The following is a 19,343-nucleotide window of genomic DNA, read 5'->3' as shown; positions in this document are numbered from 1 at the left end:
CTTCCGTGTGGCGGTAGCCACTAATATACTCTCTTGCTCTTCAAGCTCTGCTTTCTTCCGCGTGGCGGTAGCCACTAATATACTCTCTTGCTCTTCAAGCTCTGCTTTCTTCCGTGCGACAGCAGTTGCTATGCTTGTTTCCTCCTGCTCTGCTTTCCTCCGTGCGGCAGCAGTTGCTATGGTTGCTTCTTCTTGTATACGAGCCCTTTCAATTAGCATGGCTTCCTCTTCGGCCATGTAGGCAATACGGGCGTTTGCTGCTTCTGCTGCGGCGCGTGCCTGAGCTGCTGCCATACCAGTAGATGATATATGTGAGTGTGCTGAGGCTTTAGATCTTGTGGTGGACCTGGATGAGACAGAGTGCTGAGATCGTGTCTCTCTTAAGCCCTCCACACGGTCCATTGCATCTTGTATCACTGCCTGCACATTATCATCGAGCAGTTCAAGGAAGTGCTCTTGTCTGCGCACTCCCTCAATGCCCTCATCTGTTTTCACCTTCATCAGGAGGGAGATGTATCTATTTGCCAGGAGCTTGTAGCTTGAGCTGCTCACATTCACTCGCTGGATGGCCCGCTGAATTGAGGCCACTGTGTCTGAGGCATTTGAAGCTTCAGATAAATCTGCTTCAACCCGGTTCCATCCCCGTTGTATCCTGGCATCCAGGTCCTGTTTCTCAGCCTCATAGCTTTCCAAGGCCCGTTGCGTCAACCTGACCTCCCTCTGGGGCCTTGAACTCCCTTGGTCCTCTTGAGGCAGGATGGGAGATCCTGGATTGCTTAAATCATCTTCTTCAGCATCTCTCCCTGCTGAACTGTGGCTGTCCATGCTGCGATGCTTGCAACACGATTTTAATGTAGACTCGTTGCAGAGTTCCTTGCTTGCTGCAGGCTGACTGCTTGAGAGCTGGTTGCTTGCTGCAGGCTGACTGCTTGAGAGCTGGTTGCTTGCTGCAGGCTGACTGCTTTAGAGCTGGTTGCTTGCTGCAGGCTGACTGCTTGAGAGCTCTTTTCTTGCTGCAGGCTGACTGCTTGAGAGCTGGCTGCAGGGCTGGTTGGAAGCTTCAAGAAGACTATCTTTTTACTTGGCTGCAGAGAGCTGGCTGCAGCACTGGTTGGGAGCTTCAGGAAGCATTATCTTTTTACTATCTCGGCCTCGCTGTGCGCTGCGTTGCACCGCTAGTCGAGTAGACAACCATATGTTCAATAAACCCTCGGAGCCAGGATGACCGTCCAACTCCGATCGTCATTTATTGATTGTAACAGGTAAAACTGGTTAGAAAACACAGATACAGCATCTCTTATAATTCGGAAACACCCACACAATGAACACCACAGCATCAGAACATTGTCTCAGATAACAATAGATCCTGGAAGGACCAGGCCCCCACATTACCCCTGAACAACTAGACAAAGGCACAAGCTGGTGCGTTGCATACAGGCACAGTGTATTCATCCCACTGCACCCCAAATGTACAGCATTACACTTAACACTAAACTGTGGATGAGATACTTCGTCATCACTCTCAGGATCGCAACATAGGCACAAGTCTGACTCGACCTACTAAATCACAAGTAACATCCGCAATAAGGAAAGTCACAGGCTTCGTTACTAACTAGGCCTCGTATTTACTACAACAACTTAACGGCACCATAAAGGCATTTACGTTGCTATAACGGTCATTCCAACATTACAACAGAATTTCCAATATTATAAGAATATAAACAACTTACAGATAATGCTTCTTAAGCTCCCACAATGGACAAGTGCGGCTGTGGTCTCACTGAGATGCGATGCGTGCCGCCATCTTGACTTATCTGTGTAATGGCTGACGCCTGCGTGGTACAGTGGAAATCTGACACCATCACTTCTTGGTCACGTGACCAACATTAGCATAAAAAAACAGGAACTTCCTGTTAACGTATGCTCCCCATCTGCCGTGAGGCAAGACACCTAGGATCAGCTCATAGATCACTCGTCACTGATGATGGCCATGGTTGGGAATTGAACTGCGCTGTCTGTCCCTCTCACCGGGCTTGACATTGTGGCTCAGCACCCAGACGTGGTCGTCGCGGTCGCTGCGGCAGTGCTCGTGGTGGAAGCCGAGCGCGTGCATCAACTCGTGCAGAACAACGCCCTTGGTCACCTTGCCGGGCTCCAGGGACAGCGCCTGGTCCCCGCCCTGACGGCCCAGGAACGACCAATTCCTGTAGAGACAACCCCAGCCTGAGCACTGAGCCCCATTCACTCACCACTCATCAAACAGAGACAACCCCAGCCTGAGCACTGAGCCCCATTCACTCACTATTCTCCGTGTCTCTGTAGTGTCCGTGTCTCTGTAGAGTCTGTGTCTCTGTAGTGTCTGTGTCTCTGCAGTGTCTGTGTCTCTGCAGTGTCTGTGTCTCTATAGTGTCCGATTCTCTGTAGTGTCTGTGTCTCTGTAGTGTCTGTGCCTCTATAGTGTCCGTGTCTTTATAGTGTCTGTGTCTCTGTAGTGTCTGTGTCTCTGTGTTATTAGTGGCTGCGTATTGTCCGCGTCTCTGTGGGGTGTAGGGAGCTCTGGATAGAGGTAGTACCTTTGTTTTCTGGTAGCTGCACTCAATTTTTGAGTGGACGGAAACACTGGTCCTCATCCATCTCCTAAATCTCTGACGTCTGGCTCCTAGTGCCACACCCCGGTAAACCGCTTCAGCTGGCGGGCTAAACGACGTGAGGGGGTGATGTCAACACTGCATCACTGGGCGAATGAACTCCCACGACGGAGTCACCGGCCAGGACGGAAGGGTCTCGTTAGGACCCAACGGCCAAGTGTTCGGGACCAAGGCGCGTCACTTCGTTACTGTGGACTGCGGCTGTGGCCTACCAGCTATGGTTTGAAATAGCAGGGAAGGTGGATCTCTTCAGCCTTGGAAGGCCGTCTACCTAGGAGAAGGAAACTCTGATGTAAAACCTACGGCCCGAGGACCTCGCTGTCACCGTCCCAGCTTGCTAGGCCATGGCAGACGAACCCCGGGTTTAAAGGGTGGGGTCAGTTCTGCGAACACTGCACTCCACTTGAAAGCTCCTTTGCGCAGGCAAGAAGGAAATCTTCACGTCTACCCCCCCCCCCCCCGGTCTCACTAAGTCCTGTAGCGATGGGAAAGGGGCGAACCCGGCAGGTGTAAGATGACACTGGCAGCCGCAGTCTCAATCCTGCATGCAGGCGGCTCAGGCGCAAGTGGTCGTCTGATGATGACCTGGAAACGACATCATCACCCGGCAGCACCCTGAGCGACCAAGCAGCCTTTTCTAGGGACAGCACTGCTTGCTCCACACGGAGAGGGGCCTAGAAAAGGTGGCCTAAACAAAGCTCGTCTCCTCCTCCCTCAGTTGGCTTACCGCGGTCAACGGGCATCTTCATATGCGGTCGAATTACATCAAAGAATCGACGGCGCATCCCACTCGCCTTAAAAGGTGGGAAAGGACTCAAACTCGCATGCTGGAACATCAGAACCATGCTAGACTCAGCTGACAGCACTCGACCTGAGCGACGATCTGCTCTAATTGCACACGAACTCGCTCTGCTGGATGTTGACATTGCCGCCCTCAGCGAAATCCGCTTTTCAGAGGAAGGCAGTCTGAGGGAGCATGGCGCAGGCTACACTCTCTACTGGTCAGGCAAACCAGCGACAGAGAGACGCCGTTCAGGTGTCGGCTTCATGATCAGGGACTCTATCGCTACCAAGCTTACAAGCCTGCCAACTGGTCACTCTGACCGCATCATCTCAATGCGTCTACCACTTCGTGACCAACAACACGCAACGCTGCTCAGTGTGTACGCTCCAACTCTCCAGGCAGATCCCGCTGATAAAGACAAGTTTTACTCCGACCTACGCAGCCTTCTGCAGGATATCCCAGCTGACGACAAGATTGTCATCCTTGGCGACTTCAACGCCAGAGTGGGCAGAGACTCGGAAACCTGGAAAGGCGTACTTGGAAGGCACGGCGTGGGCAGCTGCAACGACAATGGACGCTTGTTACTTGAACTCTGTGCAGAACAGCAGCTTTCCATTACCAACACCATCTTCCAGCAGAACGACAATCTGAAAACAACCTGGATGCACCCTCGGTCAAAACATTGGCATCTCATAGACTACATCCTTGTGTGCCAGCGTGACCTAAAAGATGTCTTTCACACCAGGGTAATGCCCAGCGCCGAGTGTCACACAGACCACCGTCTTGTCCGCTGCAAACTCAGCTTTCACTTTAAACCCAGACCAAGAAACGGAGGCGCCCCGAGGAAGAAGCTCAAAGTCTGCAGCCTTCAGTCTGCCGCGGTCAAAGCAGCTTTCCAGAAAAGCCTACGATCTAGGCTAGAGGAACCGAGCTGCCTAGGAGACTCGCCTCCGATTCCTGAAGTGCTGTGGGACCGCATCAAAACTGTTGTTCTGCAAACATCTGAAGATACCCTCGGATTCTCCACGAAGAAAAACAGAGATTGGTTCGATGAGAACAACTTAGAAGTCCAGGAGCTGCTGTCAAAGAAGAGATCAGCACACCAGGCCCACCTGGCCCGACCATCCTGCCCGCACAAAAAAGCAGCCTTCCGCCTGGAATGCAGCACCATCCAGCGCAAGCTTCGAGAGATTCAGAACGAGTGGTGGACCAACCTCGCAGTAAAAACTCAGGTTTGCGCTGATACTGGCGACTACAGGGGATTCTACGAAGCCCTAAAAGCGGTATATGGCCCCTCGTACCAAATCCTGAGCCCCCTGCGGAGTGCAGACGGGAAAAAACTGCTCACTGAAAAGGACTCAATCCTGAACCGCTGGTCTGAGCACTTCTACACGCTCTTCAATGCTAGCCGCTCAGTCCAAGAACCAGCGATTGACCGCATCCCACAACAACCAGTGAAAACCGAACTGGATGTGGCACCAACATTACAAGAGACTGAGGAAGCCATTAAACAGCTGAAGAGTGGTAAAGCTGCAGGAGTCGATGGCATCCCTCCTGAAGTATGGAAGAACGGAGGCCCAGCACTGCACACCAAACTCCATGAATTCTTCGTCTGCTGCTGGGAGCAGGGTAAACTCCCTCAAGATCTCAAAGATGCAGTCATCATCACCCTGTACAAGAACAAAGGGGAGAAATCAGACTGTTCCAATTATCGTGGCATAACACTTCTGTCCGTCGCCGGCAAAATCCTCGCAAGAGTACTGCTGAATAGACTGGTACCCGCAATAGCTGAAGATCACCTCCCAGAGACCCAGTGTGGCTTTAGAGCCAACCGGGGAACCACAGACATGGTGTTTGTCCTGAGGCAGATTCAGGAAAAGTGCCGGGAGCAAAACAAAGCACTGTACGTCACCTTTGTGGACCTGACAAAAGCGTTTGACACTGTGAGCAGGCAGGGACTTTGGAAAATCCTGGACAAGCTAGGCTGCCCACCGAAGTTCCTCACCATGATCGTCCAGCTTCATGAAGATCAGCTTGGACAAGTCAGAAATAGCAACAATCTCTCGCAGCCCTTCCCTATTGCAAACGGCGTGAAACAGGGCTGTGTTCTTGCTCCCACGCTGTTCACCATTTTGTTCAGCATGATGCTCCAGCAGGTCACAGAGGACCTCGACGACGCTGATGGCGTATACATCCGTTTTCGTCTCGACGGGAGCGTGTTCAACCTGAGGCGTTTGCAGGCCCACACAAAGACCATGGAGCAACTGATCAGGGAGCTGCTTTTTGCTGACGATGCCGCTCTCCTTGCTCATACAGAGGCAGCTATGCAGCGAATTACGTCCTGTTTCGCGAAAACAGCTCAGATCTTCGGCCTTGAAGTCAGCCTGAGGAAGACTGAAGTTCTTCATCAGTCCGCACCCCATGAGGAGCACCATCCACCAAGCATCTTCATTGAACAAACAGAACTGAAAGCTGTCCACCAGTTCAGCTACTTGGGGTGCGTCATCTCGTCTGACGCCAAGATCGACAACGAAGTCGACAACAGGCTGGCCAAGGCAAACAGTGCATTTGGCAGACTATACAAGCGTGTCTGGAATAACAGAAACCTTAAAAGAGCCACAAAAATCAACGTCTACAAAGCTGTTGTGCTGACCACTCTCCTGTATGGCGCTGAGTCCTGGGTCACGTACCATCGTCACCTGAGTCTCCTCGAGCGTTTCCATCAGCGCTGCCTCCGCACAATCTTCAATATTCACTGGAGTGACTTCGTCGCCAACACTGAAGTCCTCAAGTCAGCGAAGGTCATCAGCATCGAGGCCATGGTCCTCAAAACACAGCTTCGTTGGGCAGGGCACATCGCCAGGATGGAGAACCACCGCTTGCCTAAGATCGTGCTGTATGGGGAACTGTCCTCTGGCCATCGCGACATAGGGGCACCACGAAAGCGATACAAAGACTCCCTGAAGAAGTCCCTCACTGCTTGCTGCATCGATCACCGTCAGTGGGCAACACAAGCAGCTGATCGCAACTCCTGGCGGCACACAGTCCACCAGGCCACCTCGTTCTTCGAAGATACCCGCAGGGCCCGTATGGAGGACAAAAGGAGAAGGAGGAAGAACCATGATCCCTCAGCACCCATCCCAGATGAGACCTTCACTTGCAGCTGTTGTGGCAGGACCTGCTTGTCCCGCATAGGCCTCTTCAGCCACCAGCGTGCCTGCAGAAGACGTGGATGTCCTTCCTAGATCTTCGTTCGCGAAGCCAAGCCATGATGGTGATTGTCCGCGTCTCTGTAGTGTCTGTGTCTCTGTAGTGTCCGTGTCTCTGTAGTGTCTGTGTCTCTGTCGTGTCCATGTCTCTGCAGTGTCCGTGTCTCTGTAGTGTCCGTGTCCCTGTAGTGTCTATAGTGTTCATGTCTATAGTGTTCGTGTCTTTGTCATGTCCATGTCTCTGTCTCACCCGTCCCACGCGTGGATGTAGATGTAGTCGGTCTGGCTGGAGCGAGGGATGAACCGGACGCACGTTTTCTTCTCAAACTCCAACGCCGCCTCCTCGATCTTCTTGACGTCGCCGTTGTCTACACGGGGAGACTCAGGGTCACGTGAGTCGTCACATGTGGGGGTGAGTGGGAGACCAGGGGCAGTAGAGTAGGGGTGAGTGGGGGACCAGGGGGAGTACAGAGTGGGGGTGAGTGGGGGACCAGGGGGAGTACAGAGTGGGGGTGAGTGGGGGACCAGTAGGAGGAGGCGAGGCCACTCACAGAAGGCGACGGACACTTTGTAGGGGACGTAGATTCGGCCGTCCCTGGCCTTGGGCCACTTCTGCACGGAGCGACGCGTGGGGTGGACGGCGATGTCTCCCCACTCGAGCGTGTAGTCTGGGTGAGACAGGACAGTGCCACTCACTCACTGGCACTCACTCACTCACTGGTACTCACTCACACTCACTCACTTGCACTCACACTCACTCACTCACTGAGACACTCACTGTGACAGTGGGATTCACAGCGATGTCTCCCCACTCGAGCGTGTAGTCTGGGTGAGACCGGACAGCGTCACTCACTCACTGGTACTCACAAAGACAAAGATCCCCGTATAGCCTTAATAGACTGTTGGCGCAAGTGCTGTTTGCGAGCACCTATGCAGGATGGAACGGCACACGAGGGGGTGGGTGGCCAGCACCACGCCCGGCCGCCTTTGTCTCCCTTGTCGAGATGTATGCACACCGCACCAAGTACTCATTTTGAGTCGCCCTAGGGGAGGCCCAGGACAGGTTCAGATAATCGTCACTGGTGCTGGTGGCCGTGTGACTACGAATGTTGTTGTTGTTTGAAGGCCTGGCCTCTGCATGGGAGTGTTACGTTTCTGTGAATGCGTTCCAAATATCCGGATGGTGTCTGGGTGCTCCCTGCATTACGATCGCCGTATACGGCACCTACATCTAACGGCTTGCAGACGCTGTCAACCAAGTGGTACTCGTGTGCATCATGGGGAGAGGAGAGTTTAATACAGACTAAGAGACCGTCACACGTGGACAGAGAAGGAGAGGAGGGCCTGGAGCCAGGACTTGGACATGGGCAGGGGGTTGACAGTACGGACGTCTGGGGGAACGCAGTTCCAGACCCTGAGGCAAAGGACAGAGCGGCTTCCCACTTTTCAGATGTTGACTGGGGGATTAAACAGAAGGCCTTGTTGGTGAGCAGAGGGTGTGTGACTGGGAGTAGAGTGAGATGAGAGGGGAGAGGTAGGGGAGTGCATGAAGGGAGTAGAGTGAGATGAGAGGGGAGAGGGAGGAGAGTGTGTGGAGGGGAGTAGAGTGGGATGAGAGGGGAGAGGCAGGAGAGTGCATGAAGGGGAGTATAGTGAGATGAGAGGGGAGAGGTAGGGGAGTGCATGAAGGGGAGTAGAGTGAGATGAGAGGGGAGAGGTAGGGGAGTGCATGGAGGGAGTAGAGTGAGATGAGAGGGGAGAGGTAGGAGAGTGCGTGGAGGGAGTAGAGTGAGATGAGAGGGGAGAGGTAGGAGAGTGCATGGAGGGAGTAGAGTGAGATGAGAGGGGAGATGTAGGAGAGTGCGTGGAGGGAGTAGAGTGAGATGAGAGGGGAGAGGTAGGAGAGTGAGTGGAGGGGAGTAGATTGAGATGAGAGGGAAGAGGTAGGAGAGTGCATGGAGGGAGTAGAGTGAGATGAGAGGGGAGAGGTAGGGGAGTGCATGGAGGGAGTAGAGTGAGATGAGAGGGGAGAGGTAGGAGAGTGCATGGAGGGAGTAGAGTGAGATGAGAGGGGAGAGGTAGGAGAGTGCGTGGAGGGAGTAGAGTGAGATGAGAGGGGAGAGGTAGGAGAGTGCGTGGAGGGAGTAGATTGAGATGAGAGGGAAGAGGTAGGAGAGCGCTTGGAGGGAGTAGATTGAGATGAGAAGGGCGCGGACGACAAGAGTGAGTCCATGGAGGATCTTGAAGAGAGTGGGTGTGATTTGGAGATTGATCTGGGATTGGGTTGGGAGCCAGCGGAGGGATCAGAGGGTCGGGTTGATGTGGTCTCGTGTGCTCGTGTGGTGAGAAGTCATCTGGAGTTTATGGATGAGGAATTCGGGGAGGTAGAAGAGAGAGTTGCAGTAGTCGAGTCGTGATAAGGTGAAAGTATGGGTGAGGGTGGGCGAGGGTGGGTGAGGGAGGGTGAGGGTGGGTGAGGGTGGGTGAGTATCTCAGCAGCAACTGTGGTTAGGGAAGGTGGAGGCAAGGGATCTGGCAGAGTGGAGCTTCGTGTGTAGAGAACAGAACGCGATGATGAATCTGGGGCTCTGCACCCTCTATCCCAGTGCCTTGTGAGTGGTTATGAGGAGCGCGCTCACACCGGAGTCTTTGCCGCCGAGGAGGACTTCACCGTGAACATTTGCCTGGAGAAACGTCGATTTGCCCCAAGGTGCGAGTGAAGGCAGCGGGTGAGAGTGGCGATGGGGTTGGGTCAGGGAGTCCGTGACAGCGCAGGGCCGCGTGCCGCCAGCGCGGAGAGGGAGGAGACTCACAGAGCCCAGCGGGGAGCCCACAGCACGGGGGCAGTGAGGACCACACCACTGAGGGGATTGTAACTGAGGGGATTGTAACTGAGGGGAGTGTAACTGAGGGGAGTGTAACTGAGGGGATTGTGACTGAGGGGAGTGTAACTGAGGGGAGTGTAACTGAGGGGATTGTAACTGAGGGGAGTGTAACTGAGGGGAGTGTAACTGAGGGGATTGTAACTGAGGGGAGTGTAACTGAGGGGAGTGTAACTGAGGGGAGTGTAACTGAGAAGAGTGTAACTGAGGGGAGTGTAACTGAGGGGATTGCAACTGAGGGGAGTGTAACTGAGGGGATTGTAACTGAGGGGATTGTAACTGAGGGGAGTGTAACTGAGGGGAGTGTAACTGAGGGGATTGTAACTGAGGGGATTGTAACTGAGGGGAGTGTAACTGAGGGGATTGTAACTGAGGGGATTGTAACTGAGGGGAGTGTAACTGAGGGGATTGTAACTGAGGGGAGTGTAACTGAGGGGAGTGTAACTGAGGGGATTGTAACTGAGGGGAGTGTAACTGAGGGGAGTGTAACTGAGGGGATTGTAACTGAGGGGATTGTAACTGAGGGGAGTGTAACTGAGGGGAGTGTAACTGAGGGGATTGTAACTGAGGGGATTGTAACTGAGGGGAGTGTAACTGAGGGGATTGTTACTGAGGGGATTGTAACTGAGGGGATTGTAACTGAGGGGATTGTAACTGAGGGGAGTGTAACTGAGGGGATTGTTACTGAGGGGATTGTAACTGAGGGGATTGTAACTGAGGGGATTGTAACTGAGGGGATTGTAACTGAGGGGAGTGTAACTGAGGGGATTGTTACTGAGGGGATTGTAACTGAGGGGATTGTAGCTGAGGGGATTGTAACTGAGGGGAGTGTAACTGAGGGGATTGTAACTGAGGGGAGTGTAACTGAGGGAAGTGTAACTGAGGGGATTGTTACTGAGGGGATTGTAACTGAGGGGATTGTAACTGAGGGGATTGTGACTGAGGGGATTGTGACTGAGGGGATTGTAACTGAGGGGATTGTGACTGAGGGGAGTGTAACTGAAGGGATTGTAACTGAGGGGATTGTAACTGAGGGGAGTGTAACTGAGGGGAGTGTAACTGAGGGGAGTGTAACTGAGGGGATTGTAACTGAGGGGAGTGTAACTGAGGGGATTGTTACTGAGGGGATTGTAACTGAGGGGATTGTAACTGAGGGGATTGTGACTGAGGGGATTGTAACTGAGGGGATTGTGACTGAGGGGATTGTAACTGAGGGGATTGTAACTGAGGGGATTGTAACTGAGGGGATTGTGACTGAGGGGATTGTAACTGAGGGGAGTGTAACTGAGGGGATTGTAACTGAGGGGAGTGTAACTGAGGGGATTGTTACTGAGGGGATTGTAAATGAGGGGAGTGTAACTGAGGGGATTGTAAATGAGGGGAGTGTAACGGAGGGGAGTGTAACTGAGGGGAGTGTAACTGAGGAGATTGTAACTGAGGGGATTGTAAATGAGGGGAGTGTAACTGAGGGGATTGTAACTGAGGGGAGTGTAACTGAGGAGATTGTAACTGAGGGGAGTGTAACTGAGGGGAATGTAACTGAGGGGAGTGTAACTGAGGGGAGTGTAACTGAGGGGAGTGTAACTGAGGGGATTGTAACTGAGGGGAGTGTAACTGAGGGGAGTGTAACTGAGGGGATTGTAACTGAGGGGAGTGTAACTGAGGGGAGTGTAACTGAGGGGAGTGTAACTGAGGGGATTGTAACTGAGGGGAGTGTAACTGAGGGGATTGTAACTGAGGGGATTGTAACTGAGGGGAGTGTAACTGAGGGGAGTGTAACTGAGGGGGTTGTAACTGAGGGGATTGTAACTGAGGGAATTGTAACTGAGGGGAGTGTAACTGAGGGGAGTGTAACTGAGGGGATTGTAACTGAGGGGAGTGTAACTGAGGGGATTGTAACTGAGGGGAGTGTAAGTCGTCTCTGCACTAGGCATTGTTCAGTCCCTCCAGAAAAACGCGGAGTTTTTTGGTGATTGTTGCGGGCAAAAATCGTTGATTATGCGGCACGTTTTCTTAAAAAATGCGATGGAATATGCGGGATATTTATGCAATTTTATGCGATTAAATTGCGGGAACTTGCAAAAATTGCGGGAACTTGCAAAAACTGCGGTTTGATGAAAAAGAGAAAAAAAAGTGATTCCCACAACACCCTATTCACTAGGCTACTACTTTAATGTAAAGAGTCATTTCTTATTACTTCCTATGATAAGCAAGCATACTACATCACAGAAAGTGCTGGGAATATTTAAGTTCTCATCTTGTTTTATTTCAGACCTTAACAAACAGATGGCTCAAACTTACAAAACATTGAGTCGAACAAGTTCTGTAGCTTTACAAAATGAATATGCTACAACTTCTGTAAAAATGAATAAATAAAATATTAAAAAATAAAATGTGTGCTTCCTGTTTTACAGAGGTAGCTATACAAAACAGACATCTTCTGTTAAAATAAGTGTTTTCAGTGCACAGTAACGTAAGCAATACAGTAACAGTACAGTCTTACAGTAATGTAAATTTACATACTACTAACAAAAAAGTGCAATCTTACAACTGTAAAGTTGCATAAACTCCTGAATAAAACTAACTACGTAGTCTCTAACACTTCATAACGTTCCCATGGCAACAGGGGAAATGGCTGCGCTTGTGTGAAGTAAACGCAACATTTTTCAACTTTCTGCTAAGATATATGTGACTTTTTGCAACGAAAATGCGGGGATTATGAAATCATGCAAGCCCGCATATTTTGCGCGCGGAAATCTGCAATTTATGCGGCGAAAGTGCGGCGTATTTGAAAAAACGCGCCCCCCGCATAAATATGCGGACTTCGGCTGATTTTGCATGGAATCATGCGATCGCATAATCGCGTTTTTCTGGAGGGACTGATTGTTGTGCTCCATCAAGAGGGACTACAACTGGACTCGCGTTGCGTGCTGCGCTGTGTCATTGTTTATCTGTGCTGTTTTGGCTGTTGCTGCGTGGAATGCTCTGTGGGCATTAAACCATTTTGCAGGCAATTCAAGATGCGAAGTAATGTTGGGTGCATAAAAAATATTATATAATGATGCTGGTGATGTTAAATTTAATCATTAACATCACCTTTTATAGACTTTAAACGGTGAGGATGGGGGCTTTAGGGAGGGTGGGTCAACATTAATTAACGCACTGCAAGCACACACAGCACACAGCACGCACAGAACGCACAGCACACACAGCACACAGCACGCACAGCACACAGCACGCACAGCACGCACACCACGCAGCACGCACCCACACAGCACGCACCCACACAGCACGCACAGCACGCACACCACATAGCACGCACACCACACAGCACGCACAGCACGCACAGCACAGCATGCACACTGTGTAAGTGTTTACTGTGAAGTGAGCAGGGTCAGAGTTCACAGTGAGGTGTGCAGGGTCAGAGTTCACGGTGAGGTGGGGGCAGGGCGTGATGGGAATGCTCCTCACCTCGTTTCTCCACCTCCACCTTCAGCTTCTCCCTGAGCTGCACAGTGGAACAAACAACACAGAGAGAGAGAGTGAGAGAGACTCATGCACACTAAGACAGAGAGCATCACTACAGCAATGACTCATGCACACTGGCACAGAGTGCATCACCACAGCAGTGACTCATGCACACTGAGACAGAGTGCATCACTACTGCAGTGACATATGCACACTGACACAGAGTGCATCACTACAGCAGTGACTCATGCACACTGAGACAGAGTGCATCACCACAGCAGTGACTCATGCACCCTGAGACAGAGTGCATCACTATAGCAGTGACTCATGCACCCTGACACAGAGTGCATCACTACAGCAGTGACTCATGCACACTGACACAGAGTGCATCACTACAGCAGTGACTCATGTACACTGAGACAGAGTGCATCACCACAGCAGAGACTCATGCACACTGAGACAGAGTGCATCACTACAGCAGTGACTCATGCACAGAGACAGAGTGCATCACTACAGCAGTGACTCATGCACACTGAGACAGAGTGCATCACTACAGCAGTGACTCATGCACACTGAGACAGAGTGCATCACTACAACAGTGACTCATGCACACTGAGACAGAGTGCATCACTACAGCAGTGACTCATGCACACTGACACAGAGTGCATCACTACAGCAGTGACTCATGCACACTGACACAGAGTGCATCACTACAACAGTGACTCATGTACACTCACACAGAGTGCATCACCACAGCAGTGACTCATGCACCCTGAAACAGAGTGCATCACCACAGCAGTGACTCATGCACACTGAGACAGAGTGCATCACTACAGCAGTGACTCATGCACACTCACACAGAGTGCATCACCACAGCAGTGACTCATGCACACTGATACAGAGTGCATCACTACAGCAGTGACTTATGCACACTCACACAGAGTGCATCACCACAGCAGTGACTCATGCACCCTGAGATAGAGTGCATCACTACAGCAGTGACTCATGCACACTGACACAGAGTACATCACTACAGCAGTGACTCATGCACACTGAGACAGAGTGCATCACTACAGCAGTGACTCATGCACACTCACACAGAGTGCATCACCACAGCAGTGACTCATGCACACTGACACAGAGTGCATCACTACAGCAGTGACTCATGCACACTCACACAGAGTGCATCACTACAGCAGTGACTCATGCACACTCACACAGAGTTCATCACCACAGCAGTGACTCATGCACACTCACACAGAGTGCATCACCACAGCAGTGACTCATGCACACTGAGACAGAGTGCATCACTACAGCAATGACTCATGCACACTACAGCTAGACGGCCATCACCACGGCATCACGATGCGTCTCTACGACTGGCCCTGTGACTCCTTAGTGTTAGATCCACTGCTGTGCACTGGAAAAGGTGGAAGGTTCTGGTGGTGCACGCTGACGTCTCCTCTTCAGATCGCTCTGGAGGAGCTCCCAGCTTTCACAGCGTCGCTGTGGGCCACAGCCGCGGGTCCCACGGAGCCGTGGTTCCGGGCCGAGTCTCAGGGCAGCGCGCTGCCATCCCCTGTGATCGGCCCCCGCTCGGGCACAGCGACGGCCCTGGTCAAGCGTCTGCTCTCCACGGCGGCGTCTTCAATCAACGTCCGTTACTTTCTGAACGTCCGCCCTCTCCTGCAGCTCAACGTTTGTATTGTTCTCTCTTCGCTGCATTGTTTTGCCATTGTCATGTTTTCACATCCACACTCCCTCGTCATATTTCTGTTCCTTTACAAAGTTATTTTCTCTTTACGTTGATTCAATGCCATTGTCAGATTGGGATTGTTCTAGACTTGATATCAGCATTGTTGACTTGATGCTGAGGTATTGGTGATGTGTCGCTGATATCACACGGTGGAGGGAGGCAATCGGAGCCCACGTGACCCATGCCTTCCCTCATCATGGCTCAAGAGCCCCGATAAATAGTGCGGTGCTGTGGGGTGAAGAGGTGGAGTGGGGGCAGGGGGTGGAGGGATGGAGCCTGAGCCATGGAGCTGCCCTTGGGCAGAGACCCCGAGGGACGCAGCAGTGAGCAGTGGGATGGCCGTCCACACAGCTCCTGTTCCCCGGCATGGACACCACCAGGGGGCTGCACGGATTCTGACGCGAGCCTCCCCTCGGCCGACTCAACCTACAGTGGGCACCACGTACGGCCCTGCCCATGCAGCGCAAGCGCCGGAGAGACAAAGGTGGTGAGCACGACGTAGGCTCCGTGCTGCACTGACCTTTGTAGTTGCTTGCTCATGGCATTCACCTACTCAGGCTGACCGTTATGAAATGGCCATCATTACGAGCAGAGTGTATAACGTGCGTTTGTATTCATATACAGTAAAACCTTGGATTGCGAGTAACTTGGTCTGCGAGTGATTTGCAAGACGAGCACATTTTTAAAATAAATATTAATTTGATAGACGAGCGAGGTCTTGCAATACGAGTAGTACGTGTATACGCTTTGTCTGCCGAGCGTCACGTGATCACAACTGATATACAAGTGCTTTGATATACGAGTGTTTTGGATTACAAACACGTTTCCAGAACGAATTATGCTCGCAATCCAAGGTTTTACTGTATTCTATGAACGTTATGCACGTGATAAATGAATGAATGTTGCAAACTGTGCACTCCCAGGTTTCCCTGGCTAGGCCTCACCTTCGGGATGAGCTCCTCCAGCACCTTCTTGTCCAGACTTGAGCTCGCCCCCTCCGTCTAGAAGCAGAGCAGAGATGAGTCACCCTGTGTCTCAGTGATCCATGGGAGACAGAGATACCGCGTTATTGTTTGCTGTTCCTGTACTGCTATTGTCAATATATGCTTGGTATGTAATGGCCATTGTTTAAAGTGCACAGCTGATACATTGACTGTGTTGCTAGAAGCTGTGTAGACTCATCCCCTGTGTTGCTGGGCCCCGCTCTGCTCTGCTAGAGGAGACGTTTGGTGGCGTTAGGCTCCCCCGGTGTTACTTGAGGGGGGCCCAGACCAACCGAGCCCCCCACCACCCCACCGAGTCCCCACAGAGACTCTCCCAGCCGTGCGCTGTGCTGAGTGATGGCCGCTCGCAGCGAGGGGGCTGACGGGGACCGGTGGCGGCGCGGTCGCCGCTTCGTGCGGAGCCTCGGGGTTTGATCGCAGGGGCCGCCCTGGTTAATACCGCAGGAGGAGTCACCAAACGTGCACGCGGCCTGCTTCACGGAGGACGTTAAAGATCCGCGATTGTAAACCAGCGGTGATGCGAGCCGGCGTCACGGTCCGACTCTGAACATCGCTCGCAAGTGACCCCACGTAGTGCCGGGGGCTCTGTGCACCGTGACCCAGCGCTGTGGAGGCGAGGGTTGGCGGATCGCACAAATTAGTGAAACTCCCACGGGAGCCAGGCCACCACCTCCTGGCTTGCCAGGGGATGGCAGCATAAGTGGATTAATTTACATCTTAAACAACTACGCTGGTTTGGTCGTCTGCGTGCGTATCTGGACGTTAATTTATTTACGGACCCGCCCAAACAGCTCGCTCTGATTCGATGAAAATAAAACAGCCGGCAAAAAGCCACAGCTCACTTTGATTCGATAAAAATGAATAATTAACACGCCCGGAAAAGAGCGATAGCATAGGTTTGGCAAGGTCTGCGCCGCAGTGCTGCAGTGCACAGTGGGCGCAGACCCTGCGCTGTGTGAGTGTGGTGTGTATGCAAGTGTGCGAATGGTAGTTACGCTAATATTACATATATTTATGTAAAAAATGGGTGCTGAGTGCTGCGATTAGTGGAGTCCCCAAACAACTTTACCTTACGAGTAGGCAGGGGTTGCTATACAGTGAGTCTTCGCTGGCAGCTTCACCTGCCGGGACCACGGCCAATTGCGTAGCGCCCCCTACAGTTTCGCCCATGGGTCAATACCCCCATCATGGGGCAACCGAGCTGAATGTTTGATAGGTACAATGGGTTATATCCGGCTTATTACCATTATTATGTATTGACGATGATCACGTCTCCATGGACGGCTTGCTGTCTACTTCGGTTGTGTAATTGAGATTTTGTGCATGCTGGTGATGGTAAGGGCATGTGTTGCATAATATGCAGCATGTGTCCGCGTGTCATGTTTGCCACGGATGTAGTTGGCGTTACTGTACATTTATCATGTTTTGGAGTGCCAATCCTATGCACTTTGAAATGTAATAAACTGTCTAAAAAGGTTGCAGCCCGGCCCCCGCTGCTGTCACTCTCTGGCCATTGCACAAGCCATATCGGAATTTGCGACATGCTAAAACAATAAGTACAGTGTGACACCACCCGGGTAACTCCCGGGATCAAAATGGCCATTGGAAAGTCATCGCTTTATTGAGATGATTATGGTACTACCACAGGGTATTGTGAACGGTTCAGGAGGAGGAGAGGTCTGGATTTGTAAGTCTCACAGTACCGGTAAGAAGCGCCGGGTGGGGGATACCCTCCACTGGGGTACAAATTCTGTCATTATTAGTATACGATCATGCAATGTTTCTATCTGCAAGCTGTCATAACTCAAACGATCCCCGTTATTGTTCGATTGAGAAATGGAGTGACCCACACCTCTGATACCATATGTGAGGAACCCAAAAATATGATGCATGCATAAAACACCCATAATGGGAATACTTAAACGTAAACGTAAAAACACCAACAAAATACATTTTAATATAAGAAAAAAATAGGTGGCCCCATAGCGCATCTGTCTGTGTGTGTACATACAGACGGAGGATGCAGGGGCCAACCTGTGTGCGATCAGAACGGTGCAATTGCTGACCAATGTCACTGTGGATGGCGCACACGCTGACGCACACCTGAGCTGTGTCTTTGCGATGCAAGGGCATGGTGGATGGTGGAGCGCATATGGATGGTGCGTTACGAATAAAATAAAACAAAACAAACCGCTGGAAGCAGCCATGCGAGCAGGCTACCTTGAGAGCGATCGCGAATGGGTTGCGTGTCTGGAAGAAGCCTCGCTCTTTCAGATGCCGTACCAGTTTCGTCAACTCTTCGCTACGATTCTGCTGTATTCCATGCCAGCAGATACGAAGGCTCTCTGGGATAAATTCTACGACGAATTGGCTCGCGATTACGAGTACCAGTACCGCCAGCTGACCAACAAAGAAGAAATGGTAAATCTTCTTGGTTCTTTCGGTAAAGTCATGTAGAAGGGAAGTAATAAAATAATAAAAATAAAACATAATAAAATAATTCTCACGACGTTTTGGCCACAACGCAAGCAGCCGTCCTCAGGTGAAAACCAGGTCTGTCGAGGCGACAGCGTCTGAATGAAACAGCACACGTGCTTGGAGCATATATATAAGCTGGGTTGGAAGGGGGGGAAAGGGCGCCTTGACAAAAACATTTGCATATCAAGAGGAATTTAGCATATTTATGGGAAATGCAGGTATGTGATTAGACTACCTATGCCCGTGCATTATGCATGATTCGCAGCATCAAAGGGAGGGGATATGGGTAATGCAGGTATGTTATTAGTACTACTTATATCCGTGCATTATGCAGGATTAGCAGCATCAAAGAAAATAAAAGAAATGGTAAAGTTCAAGACCCTTCACAGCCTCCACGAGTTCCTCACGGCAGGTGGGATGGCTCTGTCGGACTTTGACGACCTCCCGCAGCTTTCCGAGTACCCACACTTGGTCTTGGACTCGCTGCTTGAGAACAACCATATCCGCCGCGAATTGGACACGAAGGACTTTCCATTTCGACTTCGGCGCAAACAGTTCCTTATTGTCCCAGCCTTCGCGATGACCATCAACAAGGTGCAAGGGCAAACTGTTCACAACCTGGGATTATATCTACCAACGCCATGCTTCTCGCACGGCCAACTGTACGTGGCACTATCGCGAGTCACGGCAAGATCCAACATCAAGGCGCTTATTGAGGGACCTGACGACGAGGAGGAAGACGGAGTGTACACGAAGAATATCGTGTATCGCTAGATATTTCAATAAGTTGCATTCTATATTTGAATAAGTTGCATTCTTTAATATTGTCGATTGAGCGTCTCATAAAAATTCATATAACCTCACAAAAATAAACATAAAACAATCACCAAAACATGTCTATTGTGTCCAGCCACTTTCAACTCCCCACCAACCAAGTATATACACACCGCCCGCGAAGCGGGCGGCGACTGCTAGTCTGTCCCATCTGTACAGGGAATGAGTGTTACCACCCTCTAAACGAAGTAATATCTTATCTAAACAAAGTAATCCTCCATCGAAACAAATACATTTCTCATCTAAAACAAGTAATATCTCATCTAAACAAAGTCATCGC

General features: G+C 51.2%; 1 protein-coding gene across 1 annotated transcript in view; it reads right to left on the bottom strand.

Annotated features, from left to right (window-relative positions):
- LOC133356484 (uncharacterized) overlaps positions 1 to 19,343 on the bottom strand; it is a 59,775-nt gene that overhangs the window by 10,019 nt on the left and 30,413 nt on the right. Inside the window, exons 5-9 of the mRNA XM_061574015.1 lie at positions 15,692 to 15,748; positions 12,995 to 13,031; positions 7,193 to 7,309; positions 6,892 to 7,009; positions 2,029 to 2,204 (exon numbers count right to left, since the gene is read on the bottom strand). Coding sequence (XP_061429999.1) covers positions 2,029 to 2,204; positions 6,892 to 7,009; positions 7,193 to 7,309; positions 12,995 to 13,031; positions 15,692 to 15,748 — 505 coding nt within the window. The remainder of the gene's footprint in view (positions 1 to 2,028; positions 2,205 to 6,891; positions 7,010 to 7,192; positions 7,310 to 12,994; positions 13,032 to 15,691; positions 15,749 to 19,343) is intronic.

This window comes from Lethenteron reissneri, chromosome 54 (genome assembly GCF_015708825.2).
Source record: "Lethenteron reissneri isolate LAM-NWPU_2019-01 chromosome 54, ASM1570882v1, whole genome shotgun sequence".
NCBI classification, from domain to species: Eukaryota; Metazoa; Chordata; class Hyperoartia; order Petromyzontiformes; family Petromyzontidae; genus Lethenteron; species Lethenteron reissneri.
This window is presented reverse-complemented; position numbering and strand designations above follow the sequence as displayed.